Source organism: Rhea pennata, chromosome 33 (genome assembly GCF_028389875.1).
Source record: "Rhea pennata isolate bPtePen1 chromosome 33, bPtePen1.pri, whole genome shotgun sequence".
Classification (NCBI taxonomy): Eukaryota; Metazoa; Chordata; class Aves; order Rheiformes; family Rheidae; genus Rhea; species Rhea pennata.
In genome coordinates this window covers 1,092,220-1,119,753 of record NC_084695.1, presented here as the reverse complement: position 1 = coordinate 1,119,753, position 27,534 = coordinate 1,092,220, and the positions used below count along the sequence as shown (strand labels likewise).

Here is a 27,534-nt window from a genome sequence, read left to right as displayed (position 1 = left end):
GGAGGAGGGGAACCCAGTTCGGTTCGCTTGTAAATCTGCTAGTTCAGTGGATTCTTTTCAAATAAAACTTTTTTTTTTTTTTCTTAAGAAACATCACGCAAACTATTCTTTTTCCTTTTGTCCCCATGATGCTCCTCTTGAAAATTCCTGGGTGAATGTGACGAAACGGAGGGAAAAAAAAAAGAAAAGAAAAAGAAAACAACACAGCACCCTGTTAACACCATCCGAACGCCAAAAATAACCCCTAGCCTCCTGCCGACATCCAAATTGGCCTCAAATCCACGTTTTTATTTATTTATTTGTTTTTTTTTTTTTTTGCCACATTCCTTCGGTCCGCGGGGAAGGTCTCAAAGACCTTCCCAGGGTTTCTTCTGCGGTGGGGGTTGAGTTGAAAATGGGGCTGAGGAAACTCCCTCGTGTTCCACCCCCCCCCCCAAAAAAAAAAAAGGAAAAAAAGTCCTGATTTAGCACCAGGTTTGAAAAACGCCGTTGCAAAATATGTAAAGAAAAGACCCTCCCACACCCACCAAAAGAAAGTGAAGCTGGTTAAGGAGCCTCTAGCCCCATGGATGGGGAGGACTGGCGGTACTGGCGGTACTGGGATGGGGTGGGGTGGGGTCTAGCTCCATGGATGGGGAGCTGGGGAGTACTGGGAGCACTGGGATGGGGGAGGCTGGCCCCAAGGATGGAGGTGGGAGCTGGGGAGTACTGGGATGCAGGAGGGTGGCCCCAGGGATGGAGGTGGGAGCTGGGGAGTACTGGGAGCACTGGGATGGGGGAGGCTGGCCCCAAGGATGGAGGTGGGAGCTGGGGAGTACTGGGAGCATTGGGATGCAGGAGGGTGGCCCCAGGGATGGAGGTGGGAGCTGGGGAGTACTGGGAGCACTGGGATGGGGGAGGGGGGCTGGCCCCATGGATGTGGGGTTGGGGGAGTACTGAGAGCAGTGGGATGAGGGGGGGCTGGCCCCATGGATGGGGGGGGGACACTGGGCAGGGACGTGGCAGCAGCCCCAGTTCTCCCCACCAACCGCCCCGGCGCCGCCATCACCACCTCCCCTCAGCGGTGCCGCAGCGCTTCCTCGACGCCCCATTGGCCGCCACCCCTGCCCCTCTGAGGCGCGCACCCAATCGTAGCCTGCCCTGCCCTGCCCTGGGGGCGGGCTTTCATCACAAGGGCAGGCAGCCCCGTGTGAGGGAGTCCTGCTGCCCATTGGCTGTCCTCACTGCCACTCAGTGGTCCCCCACATGCGATAGGCTGCCACTGCCCCTGCTCCCACCTACCCTCACTATAGGCAGCTAGCCCTGTCCATCTTCTGGCTGCTGGCCAATCAGACACCTCTCTAGCACTAGGGGGGTGGGAGAAGATGCACTCAACCTCATTGGCTGCTATTCCCGCCATTCTGCTCATCAATCAAAGGCTGGCAGGAAGCTAATTGGGCTCTGAGGGGAGAAAGGCGGGGCTTGGGTGGACTGAGCCCCTCCCACCCCGGGGCAGGGCCACATGCCTGAGTCTAGGGGAAGCCATGGGGCTGAAGCCATGGGGCTGAAGCCATGGGGCTGGCGGCTGGGGGGAGCGGACCCAGGGGTCCAGGACAGGCCATGTGCGTTTAATTGCCTCCTTTTAGCACAAAAAAAATCCCCGTGAGGGGCCACGACGCCGCGGGCTGCTGGAGACGTGTGGGATCCTCACGGAAATGCTGGGAGCGAGTCAAATCATGGTGGAAAGGGATCAAATCCTCATAGAAATGGGTCAGATCCTCACGGAAATGCTGGAGACCGGTTGGATCCGCAGGAAAGTGCTGGAAAAGGGTCGGCTCTTTGCGGAAATGCTGGAAATACGTCCGATTCTTGGAGAAGCAGCTGGAAATGGGTCTAATTGTTGGGCAAACGCTGAAGAAGGGATCAGCTCCTTGCAGAAAAGCAGCTGGAAATGGGTCCTTCCTTGGGGAAGTGCTGAAAACAGGTTGGATCCTTGAAGAAACGCTGGAAATGGGTTGAATTCTTGTGGAAAGCATCTGGAAATGGGTCGTTCCTTCAGGGAAATGCTGGAAACAGGTCAGCTCTTTGCAGAAATGCTGAAAATGGGTCAAATTCTTGGAGAAACATTGGAAACGGGTCAGATTCCCGTGGAAAGAAGCTAGGAATGGGTTGTTCTTTGGGGAAATGCTGGAAACAGGTCAAATATTCACTGAAAGCAGCTGAAAATGCCTCATTCCTTGGAGAGATCCTGGAAATGCTGCTGGAAATGGATTGACTCCTCATGTCAATGCTGGAAGCAAGTTCCTCCTCGGAGAAGTGGCTGAAAATGGGTCAGATCCATGCAGAAAACATCTAGAAATGGATCCTTCCTCAGGGAAGGCTGGAAACTGGCTGGGTCCTCGCGGAAAGCAGCTAGAAGTGGGTCATTCCTTGGGGAAAGGCTGGGAATTGACCCACACGGTGCTTGGCCTTCATTTCTGCCACTCACAGCCTTCATTGCCCTGGGCTGTAGGCCTTTCCGCTTCCTGGAGGTCAAACAGAGCCGTGTTGGGTGTCGAGGTCCAAGGGGAGCCACAGTGGAGGACAAGGCTTTGGGGTTTTCTTGCTCATCCCCAGCCCCATCACCCTCCCAGGGCTGCTGGAGGACCCAGATGTCTGAGCAACCATCCCCTGGGCAACCCCATAGCCTGCCACCTCCTTTCTGGGACCCCTGGGGGACCCAGCTGTCCAGGTGGCCCTTGCATCTCCTGGTGTCCCCAGGGGAGCGAAGCATCCATGCTGGTTGCCATACCATGGTGGAGGTGACGTTCGTCGACGTCATCGTCAGCTCCGTGGTTTCTGCTTTGGGGCTGAGGGCCTGTAGCCATTGCCGGTACTGCTCCGTCACCTGCGGCCACGTGCACACACATGTCCTCAGGTGGCTTCTGACCCCCAGGAGACTCCCACAAACCCTCCCAGGACACCCCCAACCACTTTGACCAGCCCCAAAACAGTCCCGGTAGCACTGGGCATCCCCCCACCGATGCCACGGGGACAGCAGCTGCCCCGAACATCAGTGGCCCACGCGGCATCATACCTGCCGGTTGAGAAGGCAGTGCACGACAAAGATGAAGACTCCTTGGAGGCTGTTGAGGCCGGTGAAGAGGAAGGCCACAAGCAGGGCGTTGGAGTGCATCTGCAGCAAGCCCACGCCCCACGTGCAGCCCAGGATGAGGACATGGGCAAGAGCCTTGAACGTCAGCATCCTGCGGAGGCGATTGCTCAGCCCCACGTGGTGCTTTTGCTGCACTTTGCCTGCCCCCGAGGCCCCCAAACCCAATCAGAGCGACTCGAACTGACTTGCGCTGAATTGATCCGCACCAAATCGAATCAACCCGAAGCGAATTGATGTGAGCCGAACTGAATCAAACTGGACTTAACCGAACCAAATCAAGCTGGACTGAATTGAAGCAAATTGAACTGACATCAACCGAACTGCTCAATACCAAACTGAACTGAATTGAACCAAATTCAACTGGAGCAAATTGATGTGAATCAAACCGAATCAAACTGAACTAAATCAAACTGCAAATTGGACTGAACCAAACCATAAGGACCCAAATTGAACTGAGTCAAACCGACTTGAACCAAACCAGCTCAAACCAAATCAGTCCACGCCATACCAAACTGAACCGAATCAAACCGAACTGAGCAGAACCGAATCACACCGAATTGAATCAAACTGAACTGAACTGATGTTTTCTCCCCTTCACTGGAGCAAGAGCGTCCACAGCAACGATACCAGTGGCGAAATCTGCTCAACCCACCTCGTGCTTTTGAGAGAGGAGACATCCTTGTTGAGGGTGGACAGCTTGTCCCGCAGGATCCAGAGAGTGGTGAGGAAAAACATCAGATTAGCCTGGGGAGAAAATGCTGCTTAGCAAGGCTGGCACTGCTCCAGCTGCTGTTGCTGTCTTGTTGGTAGACAGGCACCAATGAACCTTGATACCCACTTGAAATCTATCACTTTGGGGAAAAAAAAAGGATATTTACTGCCTACAGCGCAAAAAGTAGTATTGATGCAAAGGTGCACGTCCTACATGGAGCAGCTCCGTCCCGTAAGACATTAGCTTAAGGCCTTCCTGAACACATGTATCTCAGTTTGGTCTTTTCTAACTCTTTTTCTAGCTCTGACTGGCCGCAACCTGCCTACACTTCGAGGGAATAGGCAGGGAAATACCCACCAGGATAATGGCGCAGACTGGGCCAATGAAGCTCCATACAAATCCTCCCTTTGTGGTCAGCCAGCAGCTAAAAGGCGAGAAGAAAAAAAAAAGGAGAAGAAAAATAAAACACCAACTGTGTAATGGTGGCGTGAGAAAGAGGGCCCGCTCCCTGCTCAGGCGTGGCCATATTTGCATTTGCAAATACCCTGAGGAAAGGAGTGCTGGGAAAGAGGCCCCCACCCATGGCACCTTGAACCCTCTTTCCTAGGGTGGAGAGAGAAGAGAAAAGTGGGCTGAGGAGGAGGGTTGGTTGCGGCTGACGCTTACTGCTTGTTGGTCCCGTAGCCGCTGGGGTTGATGGCGAGGGAGACTGCGACCACCAGGGCTGGCACACCATAGCCCGTGGGGTACATGTATCTCTTCTTGAAGCGGCTGGCACTGGTGTAGTTGACCACACGCAGATTCCTGACGGTGAGGAAGAGGTGCAAGCCCTCCAGGAACATCCAGGTGAAGCAGGCGAGGAAGATGTAGTGGAGGAGGCCAGCCGTGATGGCACATGCCAGCTGAGAGGAGAAGCAGAGAGAGATGGAGGCCATCATGGTCTCCCGGAGAGACCTGCCTCAGCAAGGGTCCTGGGGGCCCCCAGCATCCCCATGTAGCTGCCCAGAGAAGTGGTGGCATCTCCAGCCCATGGAGCAGTTGGGTATGTGCCCAGATGTGGACTTGGGGAAACTCGTGTAGTTGGACCCGTGTTGATTAGGGGTTGGAGCAGAAATCCCAAAATGTCCCTCCAACCCTGGATATCTCATAGTGTGGTGCTCCACACCCACCTGGAGAGAGAAGGGTGCCCAAAGCCCTCAGAAACCTCATGTGTTTGGACCCACATTGAGTTGGAGTTGGACTAGAGACCTCCAAACGTCCCTCCAGCCCCAGCTACCTGATAATCTCATGCCTTGAACCAACCCAGAGAGAGAAGGGACCCCATGGCCCTGAGGAACCTCATGTGTTTGGACTCACATTGAGTTGGGGTTGGACTGGAGACCTCTAGACATCCCGCCAACCCCAGATATCCCATAATGTGCCCAGAACTGTCCTGGAGAGAGCAGGGACCCTCAGCAGAGGGGCTGGTGAAGATCCCAGGGCAGTGTCCAGAACTGGACGCCTTCGGCCTCAGGTCCCTTTTCCCTGTAGCTTCCACTGGTTCAGGCCAGGGAGCCCCTGGGACCATCCCGGGGAGCCCTGTACCTGATTCCTGATGTGGTCCGTGGCCGTGAGGAAGAGGATGTCAGCCACGAAGAGGCAGATACTGAGCTGCAGGTGGAGGGCGACGCTCACGTTCCAGAGGGAGCGGCACAGGAGGAAGGTGAGGATGGCGAGGAAGAGGCAGAACACTGAGAGCGACAGCCCCACGTAGGTGACCAATTTCAGGGCGAAGCTCTCCTGCAACGTGGCACCGCGTCAGCCGGCAGCTGGCTTCTCGTGGCCGCTGGCTCGGAAAACGCTGCCACGCCAGGGAGGACCCTACCTCGACGTCGGTGACTGCCATGAGGATGGCAAAGCTGGAGAGATGCCAGCAGCTGCAGGTGGTGTAGAGCCGGTTCCCCGCCAGGCGCTTGCAGCCCTGCTCCGACCAGCGGGCGCCCGCCGACTGCCAGGACACGCAGCGCGCCTCCTCATCCTTGCGCTGCTCCTGCGAAGGACACGTGCGCCTGGGCTGTTGCAAAACTTGCTGCCGTGCTTGCGCTCCCCACCCCGGTGCTGAAAACGCCCCTGCCAGTGGCTCGTGCGCAGAGCGACGGATTCAGCGGCGTTTTCCGCAGCGTTTGCAAAATGCGCCGCCGTGTTCGGACCCTCCTCAGTGCTGAAAACGCTGCTGCAAAAGGTTCGTGCACGGAGCAATAAATTTGGCAGCATTTCCCGTGCCCTTTGCAAAACCCGCTGCCACGCTTGGACCCTCCTGGTATCAAAAATGCTACTGCAAGCAGCTCACGCACAGAGCGGTGGATTCAGCAGCGTTTCCCATGGCTATTGCAAAGCCCACTGTGGTGGCCGGACCATCCCTGGTACCAAAAACACTACCGCGAGCCGTTCACGTACGGAGCAATGGATTCAGCGGTGCCACGGCACCTCCGCGCTGGCATTTCGGTGGCGCTGGCACCTACCGTCTTGTGCCACAGGGTGAAGTTGAAGGGTTCGGAGAAGTTCACAGGCTTGCCCACGGTGCAGCTGACCACGTGGGAGTTGAGGCGTCCTGGCGGCGTCCCCTCCTCGGCGCTGCTGACGCTGAGCACCGTCTCCAGCTCGCTGTAGGTGATGAAGGCCACGGCGCCGGTGCCTCCAGAAGAGCGGTGAGGGCGTTAAGCCGAGTGGTGGCCACGATTTACTGCTTTTGGTGGCACCGCGGGTGAACCTCACCTTTCTTGACGTCGGTGAGCACCGCATGGCAGTGGATGCTCATGGAGTTGTTGCTGACCGTCAGCTCCACGACGTGGCCGGCCAAGGGGCAGCCGTCGGTGACCAGCTGGGTCATGGCGCCTGCGGCGAGACGGGGGCTCAGAGGGCGCTGTGGGGCCTTTGCACGGGGCGCGAGGGGCAGCCTGCCGGCGTGCCACCTACTCAAGGTGTCCATGGTGAAGGACTGGGGCCGGGCCCGGCCTCTGCGCACGGCGTCTTGCAGGACGAGCACCTCGGCGGTGTGCAGCAGCAGCTGGGCCGCGGCGACGGCCTCGGGGCGGTGCTGGCTCTGCAGCTGGGCCGTCACGTTGAAGAGCGGGGCGAGGGTCTCCTGGGGTGGCGGAGGGACGCGCGTGGGAGGCACGAGGGGACGCGCGGGGCGGATGCCTGCGCGTGCGTCGGGGCACGTGCGGTGGGGGATGCACGGAGGGGACACGTGCACACGCGTTGGGGGACGCTCGCACGTGCGTTGGGGATGCACGGGGTGGGTGCACGCGCACGCGTGGGGGGGTGTGTGGAAGGGGGACACCGGCACTGACCTGCAGCTTGATGTCACCCTCGTGGTCACCAGCGCCGCTGCCGCAGGCCGCCTGCAGCTGCTGGGCCGTTGCGTTGAGCACGCGGCACAAGTTGCTCAGGTCGTCCTGCCGGTGCCGGCTCCGCTCGGGTAGGCGGCCCCAAAACCCACCCTTTTTGCACCGAATGGACCCTTGCTGCCCCCAAATGGGCCCTTTTCCACCCAAAATGGGCTTCCCGCCCCAAATGCCGCCTCTGTGCCACAAATGGGCCCTTTTCTACCCCAAACGAGCCTTCGCTGCACCAGGGTGCCTTCCCCACCCAAAACAGCCCCTTTTCTACCCCAAACAGGCTCTCCCCCCCCCCGAAGAGTGCTCTCCATATCGCGAACACCCTTTTTTCCACCTAAAACGTACTCTCTGCACCCTGAATGGGCCCTTTTCCACCCCAAACCAGACTCTTAGCCCCTCCAAGAATGCTCTCCTCACCTAAAACACCCCTTTTCCCACCCAAAACACATCCTCTGCACCATGAATGGGCCTTTTCCACCCCAAATGCGCCCTCTGCACCCAGAATGGGTCCTCACTACTCCCAATGCCCAAAGCAGGCCCAATTTTGCCCCAAACAGGCCCTTTCCCACCCAAAGTGCTCTGTTCCCGCAAGGCCCGCGTACCCCCGGGGCCAAGCGCCTGCAGCGCCTCTGGAGGGCCTCATTCTGCCGTGTTCGGTATTCGCAGACGAAAATCCGCTCTGGAAGGTGTGGGGTGGGAGAGCTCAGCATGCCAGGGCTGGACCCTGCACCGTGCCTGGGGCGGTGGGGCCGGATCCTGCACTGCGCTGCGGTATGGGGAAGCCCCGGGGCCAGATCCTGCACTGAACTGAGGGTCAGGGCTTGGAGGCTGGATCTGGCACTGAACTTAGGGCTGGATCCTGCACTGAATTGGGGATCGGGGTGGGGACTGGGATCCTGCAACCCACCAGGGCCTGGGATATGGGGCTGGGGGAGAGAAAAGGTCAGATCCTGCACCCCACTGAAGACTGGGGACACAGTACCAGATCTTGCTTTGAACTGGGGCCATAGGGCTGCGTCCTGCACCCCACTGGGGACATGAGGCTGCATCCTGCACCCTCTGGGGAATGTGGGGCCAGGGGCTGGATCCTCCACCCCATGGTGGGGGACTTGAGGCCAGATCCTGCACCACACCGGGGCTGGGGAACCTGGACCTGCACCCCATTGGAGATAGGAGCTGAATCCCGCACCAAACCGGGGTCCTGGGGGCTGGTACTGGAGCTGGATCCTGCACCAGGGTGGAGGCAGATCCTGCATTGCACTGGGGGCTTGGAATGGTGGTTATGGGGTGGGGGGGGGGGGCGGGCCGCATCCTGCCCTGGCGCAATGCCGGATCCGGCTGTTACCTCCACAGCTGGGACCGCTGTAGCCTGGTGGGCAGATGCAGGAGTAGGAGCCGGGCTCGTTGATGCAGGTGGCGTTGGGACCGCAGGGCCCCGGGACGATCGCACATTCGTCCACGTCTGCAAGGCAGCAGGCGTTGAGCAACCCTCCCCCTCAAAATCCCCCAAAATGCCAGAAACCACCCCGAAACAGTGAGCCTTACCGTAGCAGGTGTAGAAGGAGCCGTTGAAAGGCACCGCGATGAAACCATGGCCGCAGCGGCAGGAGAAGCCACGACCCGGTTCCCCCACGCAGCAGGTGCTCCCGGCACAGACCTCGCCTTCTCCACAGGGCTCTGCCGGGGCATGTGTGTGTGTGTGTGGGGGGGGACATCGCCGTGGGGCTGAGCCCTACTGCAGGAGGCCGACCTCCCACCCCAGATCCCCAAATCTGCCCCCAAGTTGTTAAATTCATCCGAAAGCCAGCTGAAGTCCACCCAAACGCCCCCTGAACCTACCCCAAATCCACCTGGAACCCAGACAGACCCCCAAACCTACTGGAAATCCAGCCAAAGCCCACCCAAAACCCATGCAAACCTCTCATACCCACCCAAAATCCAGCTATGCCCCACCAAAATACCCCAATCCCAGCCAAAGCCATCCAAAATCCAGCCAGCAGCTATGCAAAACCACCAAAGCCACCTGAAATCCAGCCAAATGCCAGCCAACCACCCCCAATCCCAACCAAAATCCACCCCCAAACCACCCCAAGCCCCCAAATCGAACGAGAACCTGCCCCCAAACCCCACAAACTCACCCAAAATCCAACCAAAACCCACCCAGAAACCTCCAAATCCACCCAGACCTTCTCCAAATCCACCCAAAGCGACCCAGCACCTGTCCCAAAACCACCAACCCACTTCAAAAATGCCCACACTCACACAAATTCAACCCTAACCCACCAGAGTGCTGCCCAAAACCCACCCAGAAACCTCTAAACCCACCCAAATCCCCTCCAAACTCCCAAGCCCACCTCAAACCCAACAAAGAGCCACCCAGAAGCCCACCCCAAGTCCTCCACCCTCCCAAAGCACCAAGTTGACTCAGAACCCCCTAACCCCCCCAAAAAAATCCTCCCCTAGACCCACCTCGATAACCCCTGGACCACTCCAAGCCACCCCAAACCTCATCACCCCTCCCAAAGTCTCACCTGACCTACAGCCGGCTGGAGTCCGAGTTGTGCACAGGCAGCTCACGAGGCAGCACAGACCTGCCCAGGAAGGGTGGGTGGTCCGAGTGGGCGTTGAACCCAGTGTTTGTGGGTGGGGGGCACTTGGCTTGACCCCCCCATACAGCTCAAAGTAGCCCCCTGAGGTTCAATCCCCGCCCACCCCATAGGGGCTCACAACCCTCTTTGGCCTCAAGCCCATTCCCCAGGAGCTCCAGTCCTCCTTGCTGGAAGCTCAACCTCCCCGTTCTCCACCAAAGCTTGGACATACAACCGCCCCCCCCCCAGCATGGGGGGGCTGAAATCCCCCAAATCGAGGCTCAGACCCGTCTGTTGGGGCTGAAATCCCCCCCCCCCAATTCAGGCTCAGCGCCCCCCACTCCATGGGGGGCAGGTGGCCCCAGCGCTGCAGACCCGTGCCATCACCGCTGGGAGTGGAAGGGGGGACAGCACAAGACATGACCGTTTTGGGGTGCTTATTGCCCAACTGTGCAACCTGTTTCCGCCGTGTTGCAGCAGCAGCTCCCCCCACCACTGTTGCCGCTGCCCCCTCACTGTGCCTCAGTTTCCCCCTTCGCTCCCGACCCTGGTTTGCGACTCACCCGCGAGGCAGCCGGCGAGCCCTCGCCGCCCCATGGCGCGACACCCCCTTGAATCCACCCTCCCCTCCCCACCGGCAGCATGCAGAGATGCTGGGAACCGGAGGGGGAAGTGGTGCCTGCTTCCACCCCCCCGCCCCCCGCGCTCTCTGGGGCTGAGGCCTGGGGCGGCTCGTCTCACGTAACGCTGGGGCCGGCCGGCTCTGACCGCGCCCTTGCGGTTTGGCCTCCAGCCGTGTCACCGGAAAACGCCGACCGACCCGCAGCCTCTTCCCTCGTCCTCATTTATTGCCCCTCCTGGGCAGGAGGAGGATTTATTGTGGGGTGGGGGTTATAAATTAATGAGGGAGGAGGGGATGGTCTCCACCATGTCCAGCCCCTGATGGCCTTGGTGGGGTGGGACACACATGGTCCTCGGGGTCTGGGAGGGGGGTGACGCTGGCTGGAGGTCAGCAATACTCCGAGTAATCCTCCTCCACGTAGTTCGACGGAAACCAGCCGACCTGGGCAAAGAGGTGGGATGGGGTGGGGTGGGATAGAAAGGACGTGGGGACACGTTAGGAGGAGGCCGCACGCGCGCGGGCTGGGGCCCACACGCGTGCGGAGGAGAAGGTGGGAGGGGGTCCCGGCGGCCCCTACCCGCCCGTAGATCTCCCCTTTCCACCAGCCCGGGTGGCCCTTCTTGCTCAGGATGCGGATGACGTCTCCCTCCTTGAGCGTCAGCTCCGTGCGGTCCCGGGCGCTGAAGTCGTAGCGGACCTTGGCCGAGCCGAAGTAGCGCATAGCGCCTGCGGTGGTGGAGCGGGATGGGATGGAGGAGGACAACTGAGTCCCCAGGGCTGATCCCTCAGCCCGTCCTAGACCCAATAAACCATGGCCAGGCCGCTTGGCCCTTCCCCTCCACCCATCGTCCTCAGCCCTGTCCCATGGCTCTTCCTCTCAACCCAGCCCTTGGTTGGTCTTCTCAGGCCATCTCCTCAGCTGCTTCCTTGAACCATCCCCTGGCCATCACCCTCAACTGCTCCCGTTGGCCTAGCTCTCTTGGCTTGTACCTTGGCCGTTCCCCTTGACCATCACTATTGTCCCCCCCATCTCTTGACTCTCCCCTTGGCCATCCCCCTCAGCCCCATTACCCCAGATCTGCCCTCTCAGATCATACCATGGCTGTTCCCCCTTGACCCAACTCTCAGCTGCCCCTTTGGCTGTCCTCCCTTGGCCAATTCATTCTCCTTGACCTGCTCCGCAGCTGATCCCCTTAGTCCATTGCTCTCTACCATTCCTCTTGAGCTATCCCTTGACTGTCCCACCTCAGCCAGTCCCCCTCGGCCATTTGATTCTGTGATTCGTCTCTTGACGGTCTCCTTTGCTGCTTGTCCGCTGTGGCCCAACTCTTGACCACCCCTCTTGGTCATTTATCCCATTTAGCTCCCCCAAACTCAAGGGCATATTGAGACAAGAAATGAAGCCACCACATCTGCCCCACCACCACCGTTATGGGGATCTCACTGCAACCCCTGTGGGCCCTACCAGGTGGCCGGGGGCTGACCCGGTGTTCGGGCTCCTTGAAGGGGAACTGCAGGGTTGTGTCGAGGGCTTTGAAGCAGTCCTTGAGCGAGTTGCGCTGGTAAAACTCCACCAGCTCCTGGAGATGAAGTAGGGAGGGGAGGCACCAGGGTTGCTGGCAGCCCCAGCCCAGGCTGGGGAGTTCCTCCTACAGGGATGTAGGTGCCCGGGCTTGCTAGGGCAGGTGAGGGAAAAGGGGCTTCATGCTCACCACCAGCCCCTTGAAGGCCTTCTTCTCAGTGACACGGTACAGCCCCTCTGCTGTCATGACCTTGAAGTGTTTGATCTCCGCACGATACCTGGGCACGCAATACCAGGTGCTCAGGCTCGTCCGTCCTCCCTCTGGCATCCCTCCCTGTCCCCAGTTGCCCCAGTTCAGGCCCAGGGACATCTCCCTCCAGTCCCCATGGGCATTACTTGATACTGATGGCAAACTCGCCGGCGTCCTTCACCCGTTGCCGCACCAGGAAGGTGCCGTCTGAGCGGGGCATCAGCAGCTGCTCAGCCTCCCCACGCTCCATGGGGCCTGCATACCTGGTAGGCATGGGGTGGGGGCCTGAGCCACACCCCAGCCCAGGCAGGGGAGGGATTTTGGGAGGCCTCAGAGAGAAGGAGACCCCATGGGAGAATTTGAGGGATAATGGGAGCTGTGGGATGACCCCAGGGTAGGATCTGGGTGGCCACATGAGGGATGATGAGACCCTAGGGGAGGATCTGAAGGGGCCTGAGAGCAACCCCAGGTGGAATGGGAGAGCTTGACAGTCTATAGGGCAAACCCAGGAGGGAATTTAGGAGGGGCTCCAAGAGTGGCAGGGGGGCCCCACAGAGGGTTGGGGAACACAGAGGAGGATTGGGGGGACCACAGGAAGGAGGGCAGACCCCAGGGGATGACTTGGGGGTTCCAGGAACACTATGAAGTAAACCTGGGAAGGATGAGATGAACCTGGGTAGGGATTTCGGGGGCCCACAAGAGGGACCAGAGGGACTCCAGGAGGCATGGCAGGATCTAAGAGAGGATTTAGGGGGCTCCAAGAAGGATGGGAAGATCCTGGAGAGGATTTGGTGGGTCCCAGGACCTATGGCAAGACCCCACAAGGGATGTTGGGGACCTAGAGAAGGATTTAGAGGGCTTCTGGAAGGATGGGAAGACGCCAGGAGGGATGGGGAAAGCCAGGAGAGAATTTGGGGCCCCCCAGGAAGGATGGGGCAACCCTGGGGGAGGATTTGGGGCCCCAGCACTGACCAGAGGTAGACGGAAAGATCCGGGAGCGGCGTCTGGGGAGTGAGAAACAGAGCTGGAGGATCAGAGTGGGAGGGGGGACACAGGATGTCCCCCCACTCCGGGACCTCCCTCCATATCCTCCCTGTGACCCAGGGACATCCCCCCATGATCTCCAAGCCCCTCCAGCAGGATGCGATATCCTCCCCCCAGGGCATTTTGGGGTCCACCCCCCAGCACAGGGTTGCTACTCACACAGACGTAGGGCCGGACAGCTGAACAGGGGAACCAGCCGGCCTCATTGGTGGCCGTGTTCCTGCCCTGGGGATGAAGCACCATGGCAGCATGGGGGCCAGCACCATGTCCTCCCGCACTGCTGCTCCCAGGGGATTGGCAGGTCCACACAGCCTCATGGCTGGAGGAGACTGGCCCAACCCCACTACCGGAGTCTGGCATGGCTGTGGGAAGGTTGGACTGCCCCCATTGTGGGATCTGATCTAGCATGGCTACAGGGGCCCAGGAGGTCCCCATCATGGGGGCCCAGTCTGGCATGGCCACAGGGATCAAGGATGTCCCCATCATGGAAGGCAACTCTGGCATGGCTATGGGGGTCCAGGATGTTCCCATCATGGGGGCCCAATCCAGCATGGCCGTGGTGGTCCAGGATGACCCCATCACAGGGGTCCAGTCTGGCATGGCCCAGGAGTCTGGGATGTCCTGGTTATAGGAGCCCAATCTGGAATGGCCATGGGGATCAGGGAGGTCCCCATCATGAAGGTCCAGTCCAGCATAGCCCCAGGGATCCATCCCCACCATGGTGGTCCATGCTCACCACAACAGTCTCTACCTGCCACCAGAGCTGCTCGACCTCTGCCTTCATCACCTCCACGATGTCCCCAGGACTGAGGCGCAAGGAGGGCCCCACGTTCCCTGGCGGCGGTGGGATGCCGCTATAGGGCTGGCTCACCTCCATCTTGGGCAGCCCTGCAGAGGAAGGGTCCCAGGCATCTGGGTCAGAGATCTTACCACCACAATCATTCTTCCTTGGGAACAGGATCTCCCCACCCCACCCTGGGCCCCATGGACCCTGGCATCCAGGATCCCCCAACCCACCCCAGGTGCCAACAGACCCAGGTGTCTGGGAACCACCACCCCGCTCCAGGAACCCATGGACACTTGTGTCCAGGACCTACCACACCACCCTGGGCACCCATGAACCCAGACACCCAGGCCCCCCAACTCACCTAGGTCACCTCGTTTCTTCTCCAGGCCTGGCCGCTGCAGCTTGTTCTGGGGAAGAGCAAGAGGCTGATAAACCCTCCTGAGGAGGCAGCAACCTGCCGCCCAGGGTGGGGGGGGGGGCGGGGGGAAGAGGGGAATTTAGAGCATTTTAGCCTGTTTTGACCCGTTTCACTGTTACCTTTCTGGCTGCAGCTGAATCTGGTGTAGAGAAAAGGAAAAGCTTGTTAGAAGGGGGCTACTTAATTAATTTGGCCCTGATTAACACTTGGCCCTAATGAAGCCCATCTTGAGGTTGTTAGCCAGAACAGCCAAGGGTATCCCATAATGCTCTGCTTTGCCATGGCCATGAGGTATCCCACAATGCCATGCTCTGCCTTGGCCAAGGGTATCCCATAGTGCCTGGCTCTGCCACGGCCATGCCATATCCCATAATGCCCTGCACCACCTCGGCCACAGGGATCTCCCAATGCCCTGCTCCTCCTCAGCCAAGGACATCCCAGCCCCCTATTCCATAATTCCCTGCTCCCCTGGCCGCACCCCCTATCCCACAATGCCCTGCTCACCATGGCCGCTCTTGCCGCAGGGCCCCACGCGTCCCAGACACTCCTTGTGGGCCGGGGCCCGGCACCGGGTGCACCGATAGCCCTGGTAGAAGGTGCCCCTGGGGGGCCCCAGGGCCAAGTCAGGGCATGGGGTGCCCCCTGACCCACCATGCTTGTGCTTGCCCTGACCCACCTGCCCTTGGTCCACCTGGGCCTCCACCTAGGCCTCAGTGCACTCAAGGCTTGACCAGTTCTTGACCCATTCTTCAGCCCACCTAGGGCTTGACCCACTAGCCCTCAGCCCACCTTGGCCTCAGTCAACCTTGACCTTTGCCCATTCAGGCCACAACCTGTCCCTTGGACCACCCAGGGCTTGGCTCACCACCCTCAACCCACCTGGGCCTTCACCCATCCATCAGCCAACTTGGCCTTGACCAACCCATTCCTCTGCTCACTCAAGGCTTGAACCACCAGCCCTTGGCCCACCTTGGCCTTTACCTACCCAGTTCAGCCCACCCGGGCTGCAGTCTGTCCCTTGGCCCACCCAGAGTTTGGTGCACCCATCGTCAGCCCGTTCATCACTTGACCCATCCAGGCCTTGACCCACCAGGGCCTCAACCCACCCATTCCTTGGCCCACCAAGTCCTCGACCCACCTTGGCCTCCCAACCATGCCAGAGACCCCTGAAACTCTTTTCTGAGGGTATTCTGACCCCTCCTCACCCCGTTTCCTCCCCCACTGCCCCAGGCCAGTTGGCAGGGCCCTACCGCAGCAACATCTGGCAGGCCTTGCAGGATGTGGTATCCTCAAAGGAGAACATCTGGAACTCATGCCCATCGGCCAGGGCATGCTCGGGGAAGATGTTGGAGCTGGTGAGAGATGGGACGGTCTGATGGGGGCTGTACAGCACACAGCGTGGGGCAAATCCCACCCCATGCCCAAGCTGGGGACCTACAGGGCCATCTCAAACTGCTCCATCCACTTCTTCTTGAGCTCGTGGGTCTTGAAGAAGAGCTCGTAGCCCTGCAGCCCAGCTGTGTCGATCAGCAGGAAGGTGTGGGTCCACTGTGGGCACAGCCGCACACCATTGGTCACTGGGGGCTCAGACACCTGGGTCCCCTGGCCATCGGGTCTGCTGGGCTGGCCTGGATGCCTGGGTCCATGGAATTTGTACCTTCTTGCCATCGCGGGGGCCCAGCCCACCATCTCGCAGCTGGTGGCTGTGCAGGTCCACAATGTCCTTTGCCTCGAATGAGTCCCCCCGGCGCTTGCAGATGATGAGGGCCTTGTCCAGCAGGAACCCATATCTGGCACGGGAATGGGAACATGGTCTGGCGTCCCCCAAGGCTACCCAACATCCCCAGCATGTCCAAACCACAGCTCTGGCAAGTGCCCTGCCTTGTCCCCTTCCCCATGCCCACACTGGACCTGTGTTCTTGGCCTTCTGTCCCCATCCCTGGCCCTGTCCTTGACCTGGTCTCCATCTTTGTCCCCTTCCTGTATCCCTGTGCCCCCATGTTGATCCTCATATCCACATGGTTGTCCCCATGTGCCTGTGGCCCCATGGGTGTCCCCACGACTGTCCCCACATCCCTGCAGGTGTCCTCATAGTTGTTCCTATGTCCCCACAGCTGTTTCCATGTCCCCACAGGTATCCCCACGTCCCCACAGGTGTTCCCACATCCCCCTGGGTGTCCTCATCTCACGGTGTCCCCTTTGGTATCCCTATGTCCCCATGTTCTTGGGGGTGTCCCCATGGGAGTCCCTATGCCTCCACAAGTGTTTTCACATCCCCGTGTCCCTGCAGGTGTCCCCATGGGCTCATTATCCCATGGGTGTCCCCATTTCCCCATAGGTGTCCCCACATCCCCGTGTCCCATCCAGGTGCTACCTGTCAGCCTTGGTTCGCCGTTCAGTGCTGGAAACCTTCAGCTCTCCATCGATCTTGGGGCGCCCAAACTGGGCCAGCGACTGGGGCTGTGCCGGGAGCGTCAGCAGGGCCACGCGGACACAGGAACATAGGATGGCATGGGGGGATATGGGGAACACTGAGAGGCACAGGGACAGGGGGACAAGGAAGGGCATGGGGGGAAATGGGGAACACTGGGGGATGGAGGGACGTGGAGACATGGAGGGATTTGGGGGGACAGGGACACGGGGGCATTGGGGGATGGGGACACAGTGGGGTGATATGGAGGGGACATGGAGGGACATGGAGGGATCTGGGGTACATGGGGCCAGAGTAATGTCACTGCCAGATGAGGGGACAAGGAGAGGGACACGCATAGGAGATGGAGGGCCTGAAGGAGGGATGGAGGGATGGAAGGAGGGATGGAGGGATGGAAGGAGGGATGGATGGAGGGACGGAAGGATGGAGGGAAGGAGGGAGGCTGGGGGGGGGGCTGGGCAGTACCATGTTCTCGATGCTGAGCTGGAAGTTCGTGATCTGCTTCAGCGTCTCGTTGTCGCGTTTCACCTCGTTCACGCACTGCGCCAGGTCCTGCAGAAGCAGCTGTGGGCCAGGGACCCCCAAATCCCAGGACCCCACAGGAGCCCCCAACCCCTCCCCCAGGGACCCCTGAACACACCCAGGACTCTCCCACCTCCCAGCACCTCCAAGGACCCACCTAATCCCTCCAAGATCCCTGGACCTCCCCAGGATTCCCCATGATCCACCATGATCACCTAGGACCCCCAGGAACCCCTCAGAATGCCCCTGACACCACAAGGCCCTCCAAGGCCCCCAAGACCCCTCTAGGACTCCCAAGATGACCCCACAAACTCATAGGACCCCCAGGACCCCCAAGATCACTCCAGGACCCCCAAGACCCCTCCCAGGAGGATCCCTCCTATGACCTCCCAGGACTCCCAGAAACCCTCCAGGACTCCCCAGGACCCCTCCAGTCCCCCAAGATCCCTGCAGGTCAATCCAGGACCCTAAGAACCACCCCTAGAACTTCCTGCCTCCCACAGCCCCCTCCAAGACTCCCTAAGACCCCTTCAGGACCCCCCAGGACCTCTACAGGACCCTCATCATGACCTCCCAGGAGCTCCAGGACCTCCTCAGGAGCCCCAGGACCCGCTCTGAACCCCCAGGCCCCTACCCTCATGGCATCCAACGCGACTCGCAGGCTCTCCCTCTCAGTAGGCTCCGGCGTGTGCTTCACCAGCTCCTGCCAGAACCAGGTCTGGGCTTGGGGACCCAGGCATCTAGGAACCCCTACCCCCACCTGGGACCCACATGACCCAGGTATCCAGGCCCCCTACACCTGCCTAGGAGAGGACCTAGGCACCTGAGAACTCCCATCTCTACCTGGAACAGGACCCAGGTGTCTGGGAACCCCTATCCTCACCTGGGACAGGACTGAGCCATCTGGACCCCCCCATCCCTACCTGAGTGAGGACCCAAAGTGTCTGGGAACCCCCTCCCTGAAGGACCCAGGTGTCTGTCCCCCCCTGCCCCCGAAGGGACTCAGGCATCCGGCGCACCTGGAGCAGCAGGTGGTACTTGAGCACCCGCTGCATTGGCACCATGAGCAGGTCCCGCAGCGAGAAGCGCCCGTTGTTGGCCCGCTGGGAGCACTCCTGGGGGGGCGGTCACAAGGGTCACAAAGGTCATGCAGGTCATGAGGGTGACAGGGGGTCATGAAGAGCATGGGATCCCAAGGGCCACCACAGGATTGGGGTCATATGGGTCACGAGGGTCAAGGGAGGACAGGTATCATGGAGGTCACAGGGGGTACAGGGGTCATGGAGCAGTCACAGGAGTTGTGGGGGGAGTGCCACAGGGGCCATGGGGGGGGGCAGGGGCCGCATAGGGGTCACAGGGGTCATGGGGGACGCATGGGATCAGGAAAATGGAGGTCATGGGGTCACAGGGACGGGGGCATCACAGCAGCCCAGAGGCCACAGGGAAGGTCACGGGGGATCACAGGGGTCATGGGGGCACATGGGGGGTCATAGGGGAGGTCACAGGGGTCACAGGGGGCACCACATGGCTCCTGGAGGACCCAGGGAGGTCGGGGAGTCCCGGGGGGCTGTTGAGGACCCCGGCGGAGGGGCCAGGGGCCCAGGCATCCGGGCGGCCCCACCTGCAGCTTCATGCGGAGGTCGGTGGCGGTCGCCAGCTGGTCGAGGCGGCGCGAGGCAGCTTCGACCTGGCTGCAGTAGTGGCCGTAGAGCAGGAACCTGCGCGAGACACGCCTGGGCCGGGCTGCGCCAAAACCGGCCCAAACCGGCCCAAACTGGCCGTCACGAGCCCCCAGATGCGCTCGGGCTGGTTTGCACCAGAACTGGCCCAAACCGGCCCAAACTGGCCACCACGAGCCCCTAGATGCGCCCGGGCTGGTTTGCACCAGAACTGGCCCAAACCGGCCCAAACTGGCCACCACGAGCCCCTAGATGCGCCTGGGCTGGTTTGCACCAGAACTGGCCCAAACTGGCCAAAACTGGCCACCATGAGCCCCTAGATGCGCCCGGGCTGGTTTGCACCAGAACTGGCCCAAACTGGCCAAAACTGGCCACCACGAGCCTGTAGATGCACACGGGCCAATTGGCACCAGAACTGGCCTAAACTGACCCAAACTGACCCAAATTGGCCACTATGAGCCCCCAGATGCGCCCGGGCCAGTTCATACCAGAACTGGTCAAAACCAGCCCAAACTGGCCAGAACTGGCAGCAACCGGCTGAAACCGGCCAAAACCGGCCCTCGAACAGACTTAGGCTGAGCCACACTGCAACTGGTCAAAACCAGCTGAAACCAGCTGCAACTGGCCAGAACTGGTCAAAACCAGATCCCGAATGTGCCTGGGGCTGGGCTGCCACTGCCTGCAACCAGCTGAAACTGGCTAAAACCAGATCTGAACGGTTCAGGGGTCAGGCTGCACGAGGTGAAATGGGCCAAATTCAGATAAAATGAGCCCGGAAATGAGCTGAGACTGGCCAAAACTGGCTGAAATCAGCCAAGACTGGCTAAAATCAGTTGAATCTGGCCAAAACGTGCTTTGGGACAGTGCAGCCTGCTGAAACCAGACAATTCTGGCCAAAAAGGGCCAAATCAAGCCTAAATGGGCCAAACCTGTCCAAAAACGGTCAAAATGGGCAGAAATACATCTGGATTTGGGCCAGGACCAGCAGAAAGTGGCCAAAACAATCTGAAACTGGCCCAAATGGGCAGAAATGTGACTGGGGTTGGGCCAAGATCGGCTGAAACCAGTCGCAACCAGCCCAAACTGGCCCAGATCGGCTGAAACTAGACCCCGAAATGAGCTCCTGAAATCAGAAACCAACCCAGACCCACCATGGGCCCTAAACTGGGACTGGAGCCCCCAGACTGGGACTGGGACACCCAAAGGGTTCTGGGTTTGCCCTGAACCCCAGATTGCTTCCCAGTCCCCCACTTGCCCCCAAGAACCCTCCAGGAGCCCCTAGAGACACCCAGAGACCATTCATGACCCCCAGGGACCCCCACAAGGACCCTCAGAGACACCTGAGGATCCTCCAGGACCCCCCATGGGCCCCCCTTAAGGACCAAGAACTCAAGGGACAACCAGAGACCCCTCAGTGCCCTCCAGGACCACCCCAGGACCCCTCAGGGACACTCAGAGACCCCTCAGATACCCCAAGGCTCCCCACCAGGAACCCACCCAGGGACACCAGAGACTCCTCAGGACACACCAGGGACCCCACAAGGACCTTCAAGGTCCCCTAGAGATGCCAGAGAACTCCCAGGAACCCCCATGGACCCCCAGGACCCTCCCAGCAACTCCCTCAGAAACCTTAAGGATCCTCAGGGACTCCCCCAGCCCGCTTCCAGCCCCCTCCCCCAGTCTTCCCAGTCTCCACAGCCCCTCACCTCTCCTTATAGGCGAGGAAGAGGGGGGGCAGCCCCCGGGCTCCCCCAGCCCCCCCCAGTGCCGTCCGCAGCTCCGCCAGGAAGAGCCGATGCAGCTGGAGCAGGTCCTGAGGAGGGTGGTGGTACTCTGGTACCCCCAGATTACAGGGACTCCCCGGGGACACCAGAACCCCTGCTGCAGAGACTGGGACCTCCCAGGGGCATTGGGGACACCCAATGGTCATTAGGGACATCCCAAGGACACTAGGACACTCTGGGGACCCCCCCAGAACCTCCCCAAGGACACTGGGACCTCCTGGGACACTCTGGGACACAAGAACAACTCCCACCAAAGGGCACTGGGATGCCCAGGACACTGGAATCCCCCAAGGACACAGGGACACCCCCAAGAACATTGGGACCCCTCCCAAGGGACCTCCATTATGGTGTCTCCGCAGGATTGGAGAAGGTGTTACTGGGAGCACTGGAGGAATTACTGGGGTTATTTTGGGGAGCTCGAGGGAGTAACTGGGATCATTGGGGGGTTAATGGGAGCACTAGGGTGTTACTGGGGGGCTACTGTGGGTCACTGGGAGCAATGGGAGTTACTGGGAGGGTTATTGGGAGCACTGGAAGGTTACTGGGAGCACTGGAGTGACTGAGGTACCTCGATGTTGATGAAGATGCTATCCAGGTCTTGGGGCTGCAGGAAGCGCCGGAGGGGCCGCAGGAAGTGCTGGGAGGAAGAAGAGGTCACTGGGAGCACCAGGAGGGTACACTAGGGGCACTGGTGGGACACTGGGAGGCTCCAAAGCCTCTTGGAGGGGCAGACTGGGACTCCTTAAACTGCATCCCAGGCCTCTGGGCTGCTTCTGGGGGCTCCATCCCCATGTTCCCGACCCCATTCCCATGTCCTCAATTTCATCCCCATGTCCCCGTCCCCAAATCCTCATCCCAGACCCCATTCCCATGTCCTCAATCACACTCAGTCCCCATCCCCATGTGCTCAATCCCATGTCCCCGCTCCATGTCCTCATCCGTGTGTCTACATCCTCTCCATGTCCCCATCCCCATTGCTGTTCCATCCCTGTCCTGTCCCCATGTCCCCAACCCCATCCCCATGTCCCCATTCCTGTCCCTGTGTCTTCATGTCCCCATCCCCATGTCCCCATCTCCATTTCCTAGTGCCAATGTCCCCATCCCTGCCCCATCCTCAACCAACCTCCCTGTCCCCATCCCTGTCCCCATATCCCTGTGTCTCCATCCTTGTCCCTGTGTCCCTCTCTCTGTCCCTCTTCCCCTATGTCCCCATGTCCCCATCCCACCTGGCAGATGGACTCCAGCGTCTCTGTGTACTTCTCCTCTGTCTGTCGGATCTCCTGGAGGCAGCAGAGCTTCTTGTCCACTCCGGGCGCCTTGTGCTGCAGGGATAGGGCAAGCTCACAAGGGACCCAGGCATCCGGGAAGAACCCAGGCATCCAGGGAACCCCAGGCATCCGGACACTCACCGTGGGTCCGGGGGCCTCTGTCCGCATGAGGTCCTCGTAGATGTCATCGCCATCGGCGCCTTCGGCCTCAACGCAGTCATAGAGATCGTCGTCCTCCTCCGCCGTGTCGCTGTGCCAAGCCCAGTCCTGCCCCACTGCTGCACCGCCGGGGCAGGACCCCCAAAGTATCCCGAGTACCCCCGGTACCCTTCCTGGAATATCAATATACCCCCAAGTACCCCCATAGTACCCTGAAGTACCCCCAGATAACCCCCTGGAACTCCAACATACCCCCAGTGTATCCCCTCGTACCCTCCCGCACCCCAAAGTACCACTCAAGTACCCCCAATGCTCCCTGGGCTGCATAATAACCCCATAGACCCCTTAATGCCCCCCAACCCTCTCTAATCCCTCCTGGTACCCCGTAATACCCCCTAATGCTCCAGTTACTCCCTACTACCCCCAGTTACCCTCTTACAGCCCTCAATACTCCCTCATATCCCTCTAATACCCTCAATACTCCCTATTACCTCCCTAATACCCCGATACTCCCTGATACCCCTCTAATAACCCCGATACTCCCTGGTACTCACTGATACCTCCAGTACCTCTGCCCCCACCCAGCCCCACTCACTCGATGAGGTCCGAAAGGCCACTGTAGACGTCGTCGTCCCCGACGCTGTCCTCGGCTGGGAAGGGCCTGCGGGTAGCGGGTGCTTGGACGCTTAGGTGCCTCCACAGGGGACTTGGACACCTGGGACTCTTGTGGGGGCTTGGACACCAGGGTCCCTTTGAGGGTTGGACACCTCCATCCCTTGAGTGGGGAATGGGGAGCCCAGACACCTGGCTTACTCCAGGGTGCAGGGCTTGGACACCTGGGTTCCTTTGGGGGAAACTGGAGTCCTGGACGTGTGGGTCCCTTGGGGGAGAAATGGGGGTCCCAGATACCTGGGTCCTCTGTACTCACGTGAAGCCTTTATTCTGGGCAATGGGGGTCCATGACAGCGTTGAGAGGGTGTCAATCACCTTGGGATAGATAAGGGTCACGGTGGGGTGGGGCATGTGTCCCCCAGAATTGCGGCATGGCCCAGACAGATGGTCTCACCTTGCCAAAGTCCTGCACATCAAAGAGGTCGAAAGCACCGAAGAGCTGGTGCTTGCGGAGTCCAAACTTGTCAGCGCAGGCAGCCAGGAAGGTTCGGATGTTCTTCAGGCAGAGGAACTGCAGGTGGTAGCATCACCGTCATGTCACCAGCATGGCACCATCACCATCATCATCACAGCACCATCATCGCCACACCACTGCCATGGTACCGTCATCATCATGGCACCATCAAGTCACCACCACATCACCATCGCCATCATGTCACTGGCACATCACTGCCATGTCACTGTCATCAGCACCATCACGTCACCATCATCAACACTTTGCCAGTACCATCATGGCACTACCATGACACTGTTACTGTCATGACACTGTCTCATCACCCTCATAGCACTGTCACCATCACGGCACCATCACTGGCGTGTTACCATTACTGTCACTGTCATGGCATCTCACTATCACTGTCAACATCACATCACCATCACCCTCACAGCACCATCACCATCATGTCACTGTTACCATCGCCATCATCACCACTGTAACTGCCACCACTAATGTCACTGATACTATCACTAGCATGTCACCATCATGACCCTGGCACAGTACTGTTACCATCACCTCACTGTCACCAGCATGTCACTATCACAAGCATGCCACTGTCACCCCCATGTCATTGTCATCATCACTGGCCTGGCACTGGCACCAGCATGGCACTGGCACCATTGTATCACTGTCATCCTCATTTCATCATCACTATCATATTACCATCACTGCCACCATCAATGTCACCATTAGTGTCTCTGCTGCTGCCGCCGCTGCCACTGCCACCACCAGAGTCACCATCAATGGACCATCACCATCAATATCTCTCAGTGAGACCATCACCACCATCATCACTGCCACCATCACCATCACTGTCACCGCCATCATTACTGGCACTCCAGTCATTACTGGTACCACCATTGTCACCATCACCACCATCAGCGCTGATATCAGCATTGTTGATAATTCACAGCGCCATCGTCACCACCACCATCACCAGCACTGGCACCCTGGTTGTCACCATTATCATCATCGTCATCCCCATCATCACTACCACTGTCACTGTTACCATTGTGACCATCATCACTGTCACCATCACCACCATTGTCACCGTCACCTCATCATCCCTGGTACCACCATTGTCATTGCCATCATTGTTATTGCCACCATTGTGTCTGTCACCAGCACCAGAACTGCCACCATCATCATCACAGTCACCATCATTGTCAGCACCAGCAGCTCCATTGTCACCATCATCATCACCATCACCTGGGTCAGCAGCACCACCGGCACCAGCACCGTGCCCAGTGCCACAAGCACATCCTTCAGCACTGCAGCCCCCCTGTCCCTGTGTCCCCAGCCAGTGTCCCCAGCCTCCCCAAGGCCAGGGGTCAGGCTCCCGAACGCCTGAGTCCCCTGGCTCCATGGGCTGACAGCTAGATCTGGAGAGGCCCCGGACGCCTGGGTCCTCCCCTATCCTGTTTCCTCTCCCTCAGCAGCGCCACAGCCCCTCCCCCTCCTTCCTGTTAACCCCATTGGTGCCACTGCCCCCTCCACGGGCAACAGCTCGGGGCAGTTACCCCTGTAACTCCCCCAAGGTGTTGCCCCACCTTGGTGAAGTTACCTCTATTGCACCCCCTGGCATTAACCCCCTATGGCCCTTGGGATGTGACCCCCCAGTACCCCACCCTGGGGCAATAACTCCTCACATGCCTCTTCCCTGGGGCAAATACCCCCCTGTTACCCCTCCCTGTAGCACTAACGCCCTGCAATACCCCTTCCCTGGGGCAGATACTCTTCCCTGGGGCAATAACTCCCTTCAATGCCCTTCCCTGGGGCAGTTCCCCCACCATCCACCCCCCACCCAGGGACTCTTGCCACCGTCGCCCCCACCTGGGACATCTGGGGCCGAGGGTTGATGTCACGGGGGTGCACAGCGTGGGGCAGCAACGTGTTGAGGAGGTGGCAGAGCAGGACACCATCGCGTAGCGCCTGCGCCAGGTCTGACACTCGCCCCCCAGGGCTGTTGGCCCGGTGGCCCGGGGGCAGCACCCGGGCGGCCACCAGCCAGTGGGTGCACTGGCGCCAGGTCTCCATGGCCTCCAGGGCAGTGGGTCCCCGTGGTGTGGCCGAGTCTGGGGTGCGATGGGACGGCAGGTCTTCCTGGGGTGGTCAAGTCCAGGGAGCGGTGGGGTGGTGGGTGCTCTGGGAGTGGCTGAGTCCAGGGTGTGATGGGATGGAGGTTCCTCCTGGAGTGGTCAAGTTTGGTCTGTGGCAGGATGGCAGGTCCTCCTGGAGCGGTTGAGTCTAGGGACCAAGTGGACAGTGGTCCTGGAGTGACTGAGTCTGGAACAAGGTGAGACGTTGGGTCCTCCCAGAGTGGCCAAGTCTGGGGAACAGTGGGATGGTGGGTCTTCCCGGAATGATTGAATCCAGAGGCAGTGGGATGTCCAGTCCTCTTGGAGTGGTCGTATCCAGGCTGTGGTGGGACGGCAGGTCCTTCTGGAGTGGCCGAGACCAGGGAGCGTTGGGATGGTGGGTCCTTCTGGAGCAGCTGAGAGCAGGGAGCGTTGGGATGGTGGGTCCTCCTGGAGCAGCCGAGAGCAGGGAGCGTTGGGATGGTGGGTCCTCCTGGAGCAGCTGAGAGCAGGGAGCGTTGGGATGGTGGGTCCTCCTGGAGCAGCTGAGACCAGGGAGCGTTGGGATGGTGGGTCCTCCTGGAGCAGCCGAGACCAGGGAGCGTTGGGATGGTGGGTCCTCCTGGAGCAGCCGAGAGCAGGGAGCGTTGGGATGGTGGGTCCTCCTGGAGCAGCCGAGACCAGGGAGCGTTGGGATGGTGGGTCCTCCTGGAGCAGCTGAGACCAGGGAGCGTTGGGATGGTGGGTCCTCCTGGAGCAGCCGAGACCAGGGAGCGTTGGGATGGTGGGTCCTCCTGGAGTGCCTGAGTCCAGGGAATGTTAGGAGGTCGGGTCCTCCTGGAGCGGCCGAGTCCGGGGACCGGTGGGACGTTGAGTCCCTGTGGGACGCCCGAATCTGGGCGCCGCAATCACCGTTGGGCCTTCCGTCAGCAGCGGGCCCTGGCGCTCCGCGCGGGGCCGGAAGCCGGGTCCCCGCGGCGCTGCGCCTGCGCCCGCGCCCGCAGAGGAGCCGCCTGCTGCCGCCGGGGCCTTGTGGGTAGAGCGGACCCGGATGCTGGAGTCCCTCCCGCAGGGCCACGGGCGTCCGGGAAGGGGCGACGCCGCGGGGACGTCCCTGGGGTGCGACGGCGTCTGGGCCTTCGCGGGGCTTGGGAGGGGACCCAGGCGTCCGGGCTGCTCCCGCCCCTTCTGACCCACCTGTTGCTCCCAAACTGGGGGGTGTTTTGCCCCGAATCGCCGCCCCCCCCCCCCCTTGGGTGGCTTCGGTGGGGCCAGCGCAGTCCCTAGAGGCCCTCGGGGACTCCCCACCTCAGGCCACGCCCCCTCCCCCAAGCTTAGCCCCTCCCCCTGCCTCTACCCCCTGTGTGGCCCCGCCCCCCTTCCTCAGGCGCCCCCCAGGCCCCACCTCTTCCCTTGGCCACGCCCCCTCCCTTGGCCACACCCCCACCCCCAGTGTGTCCAGGAGCTCGGGGGCAGGGGGCAGAGCCTCGATGGAGGGGGTGTGGCCTCACATGGGGCGTGGCAATGGGGGGGCAGCAGAGCCTAGCATCAGCCCCGCCCCCAAAGGGGGAGGGTGGGCTGAGGAAAGGGGCGGGGCCTATGGGGAAGGGGCGGGGCCTGACTCTACAGGGACACGGTGGGGGGCAGGGCTGGACTCCTGGGTCCCTCCAGGGACGGAGGGGCCTCTCTGGACCCTGCTGGGAAGGGTCAGCGCCCGTGGGGCCACCCTGGGCTCTGGCCCGTGTCCAGGCATGTGCCCGTGTCCAGGTGTGATCCCATGGTCCCGTGTCCCCTGGTGCCAGGTGTGTTCCCACATTCCCATGTTCCTGTGTTCCCATGTCCCTGTGTCCCCATATCCCCGGTGCCAGGTGCATTCCCGTGTCCCTGTGTCTCCGTGTTCCCATGTCCTCAGTGCTAGGCATGTCCCCCTGTTCCCATGTCCCTGGTGCCACCACGTTCCCGTGTTCCCATGTCCCTGTGTTCCCATGT

The 27,534-nt window shown here is 60.3% G+C and overlaps 2 protein-coding genes across 2 annotated transcripts; both read right to left on the bottom strand.

The window, feature by feature from the left end:
• Positions 1–1,407: 1,407 nt before the first annotated feature.
• On the bottom strand, positions 1,408–10,410 carry LOC134152755 (adhesion G protein-coupled receptor E3-like). Its single transcript, XM_062598352.1, has 16 exons — positions 10,377–10,410; positions 8,771–8,902; positions 8,571–8,687; positions 7,828–7,904; positions 7,178–7,282; positions 6,801–6,969; positions 6,600–6,719; positions 6,347–6,519; positions 5,705–5,874; positions 5,430–5,619; positions 4,512–4,747; positions 4,203–4,269; positions 3,786–3,877; positions 3,056–3,224; positions 2,771–2,866; positions 1,408–1,440 (listed from the first exon to the last, which is right to left on the bottom strand). The coding sequence occupies exons 1-16, from the start codon at positions 10,408–10,410 to the stop codon at positions 1,408–1,410; spliced, it is 1,980 nt and encodes a 659-aa protein (XP_062454336.1).
• A 120-nt stretch (positions 10,411–10,530) lies between these two features.
• Positions 10,531–25,504, bottom strand: VAV1 (vav guanine nucleotide exchange factor 1). Its single transcript, XM_062598358.1, has 27 exons — positions 25,301–25,504; positions 23,366–23,482; positions 23,228–23,286; positions 22,895–22,960; positions 22,282–22,390; positions 22,099–22,194; positions 21,441–21,509; positions 20,795–20,901; positions 19,031–19,127; positions 18,429–18,524; positions 18,044–18,112; positions 17,353–17,439; positions 16,831–16,916; positions 16,114–16,246; positions 15,895–16,004; positions 15,707–15,808; positions 14,961–15,058; positions 14,576–14,595; positions 14,400–14,445; positions 14,003–14,139; positions 13,411–13,476; positions 13,180–13,211; positions 12,354–12,470; positions 12,148–12,235; positions 11,901–12,015; positions 11,013–11,161; positions 10,531–10,876 (listed from the first exon to the last, which is right to left on the bottom strand). Exons 1-27 carry the CDS (start codon positions 25,502–25,504, stop codon positions 10,823–10,825), a joined length of 2,529 nt encoding a protein of 842 aa, XP_062454342.1. The 3' UTR covers positions 10,531–10,822.
• Positions 25,505–27,534: the final 2,030 nt, after the last annotated feature.

Excerpts from the sequence above, each read along its gene's own strand:
- VAV1 (XM_062598358.1), bottom strand. The coding sequence starts at position 25,504 with ATGGAGACCTGGCGCCAGTGCACCCACTGGCTGGTGGCCGCCCGGGTG. Across the intron at positions 22,195-22,281 it reads CAGAGGCCCCCGGACCCACG|CACAAGGCGCCCGGAGTGGA; the intron begins GTGAGTGTCCGG and ends CTATCCCTGCAG. Across the intron at positions 12,016-12,147 it reads AGGCCTTCAAGGGGCTGGTG|GAGCTGGTGGAGTTTTACCA; the intron begins GTGAGCATGAAG and ends CTTCATCTCCAG.
- LOC134152755 (XM_062598352.1), bottom strand. The coding sequence starts at position 10,410 with ATGGGGCGGCGAGGGCTCGCCGGCTGCCTCGCGG. Across the intron at positions 7,905-8,570 it reads CAGCGGTCCCAGCTGTGGAG|AGCGGATTTTCGTCTGCGAA; the intron begins GTAACAGCCGGA and ends CACACCTTCCAG. Across the intron at positions 4,748-5,429 it reads CGGACCACATCAGGAATCAG|CTGGCATGTGCCATCACGGC; the intron begins GTACAGGGCTCC and ends TTCTCCTCTCAG.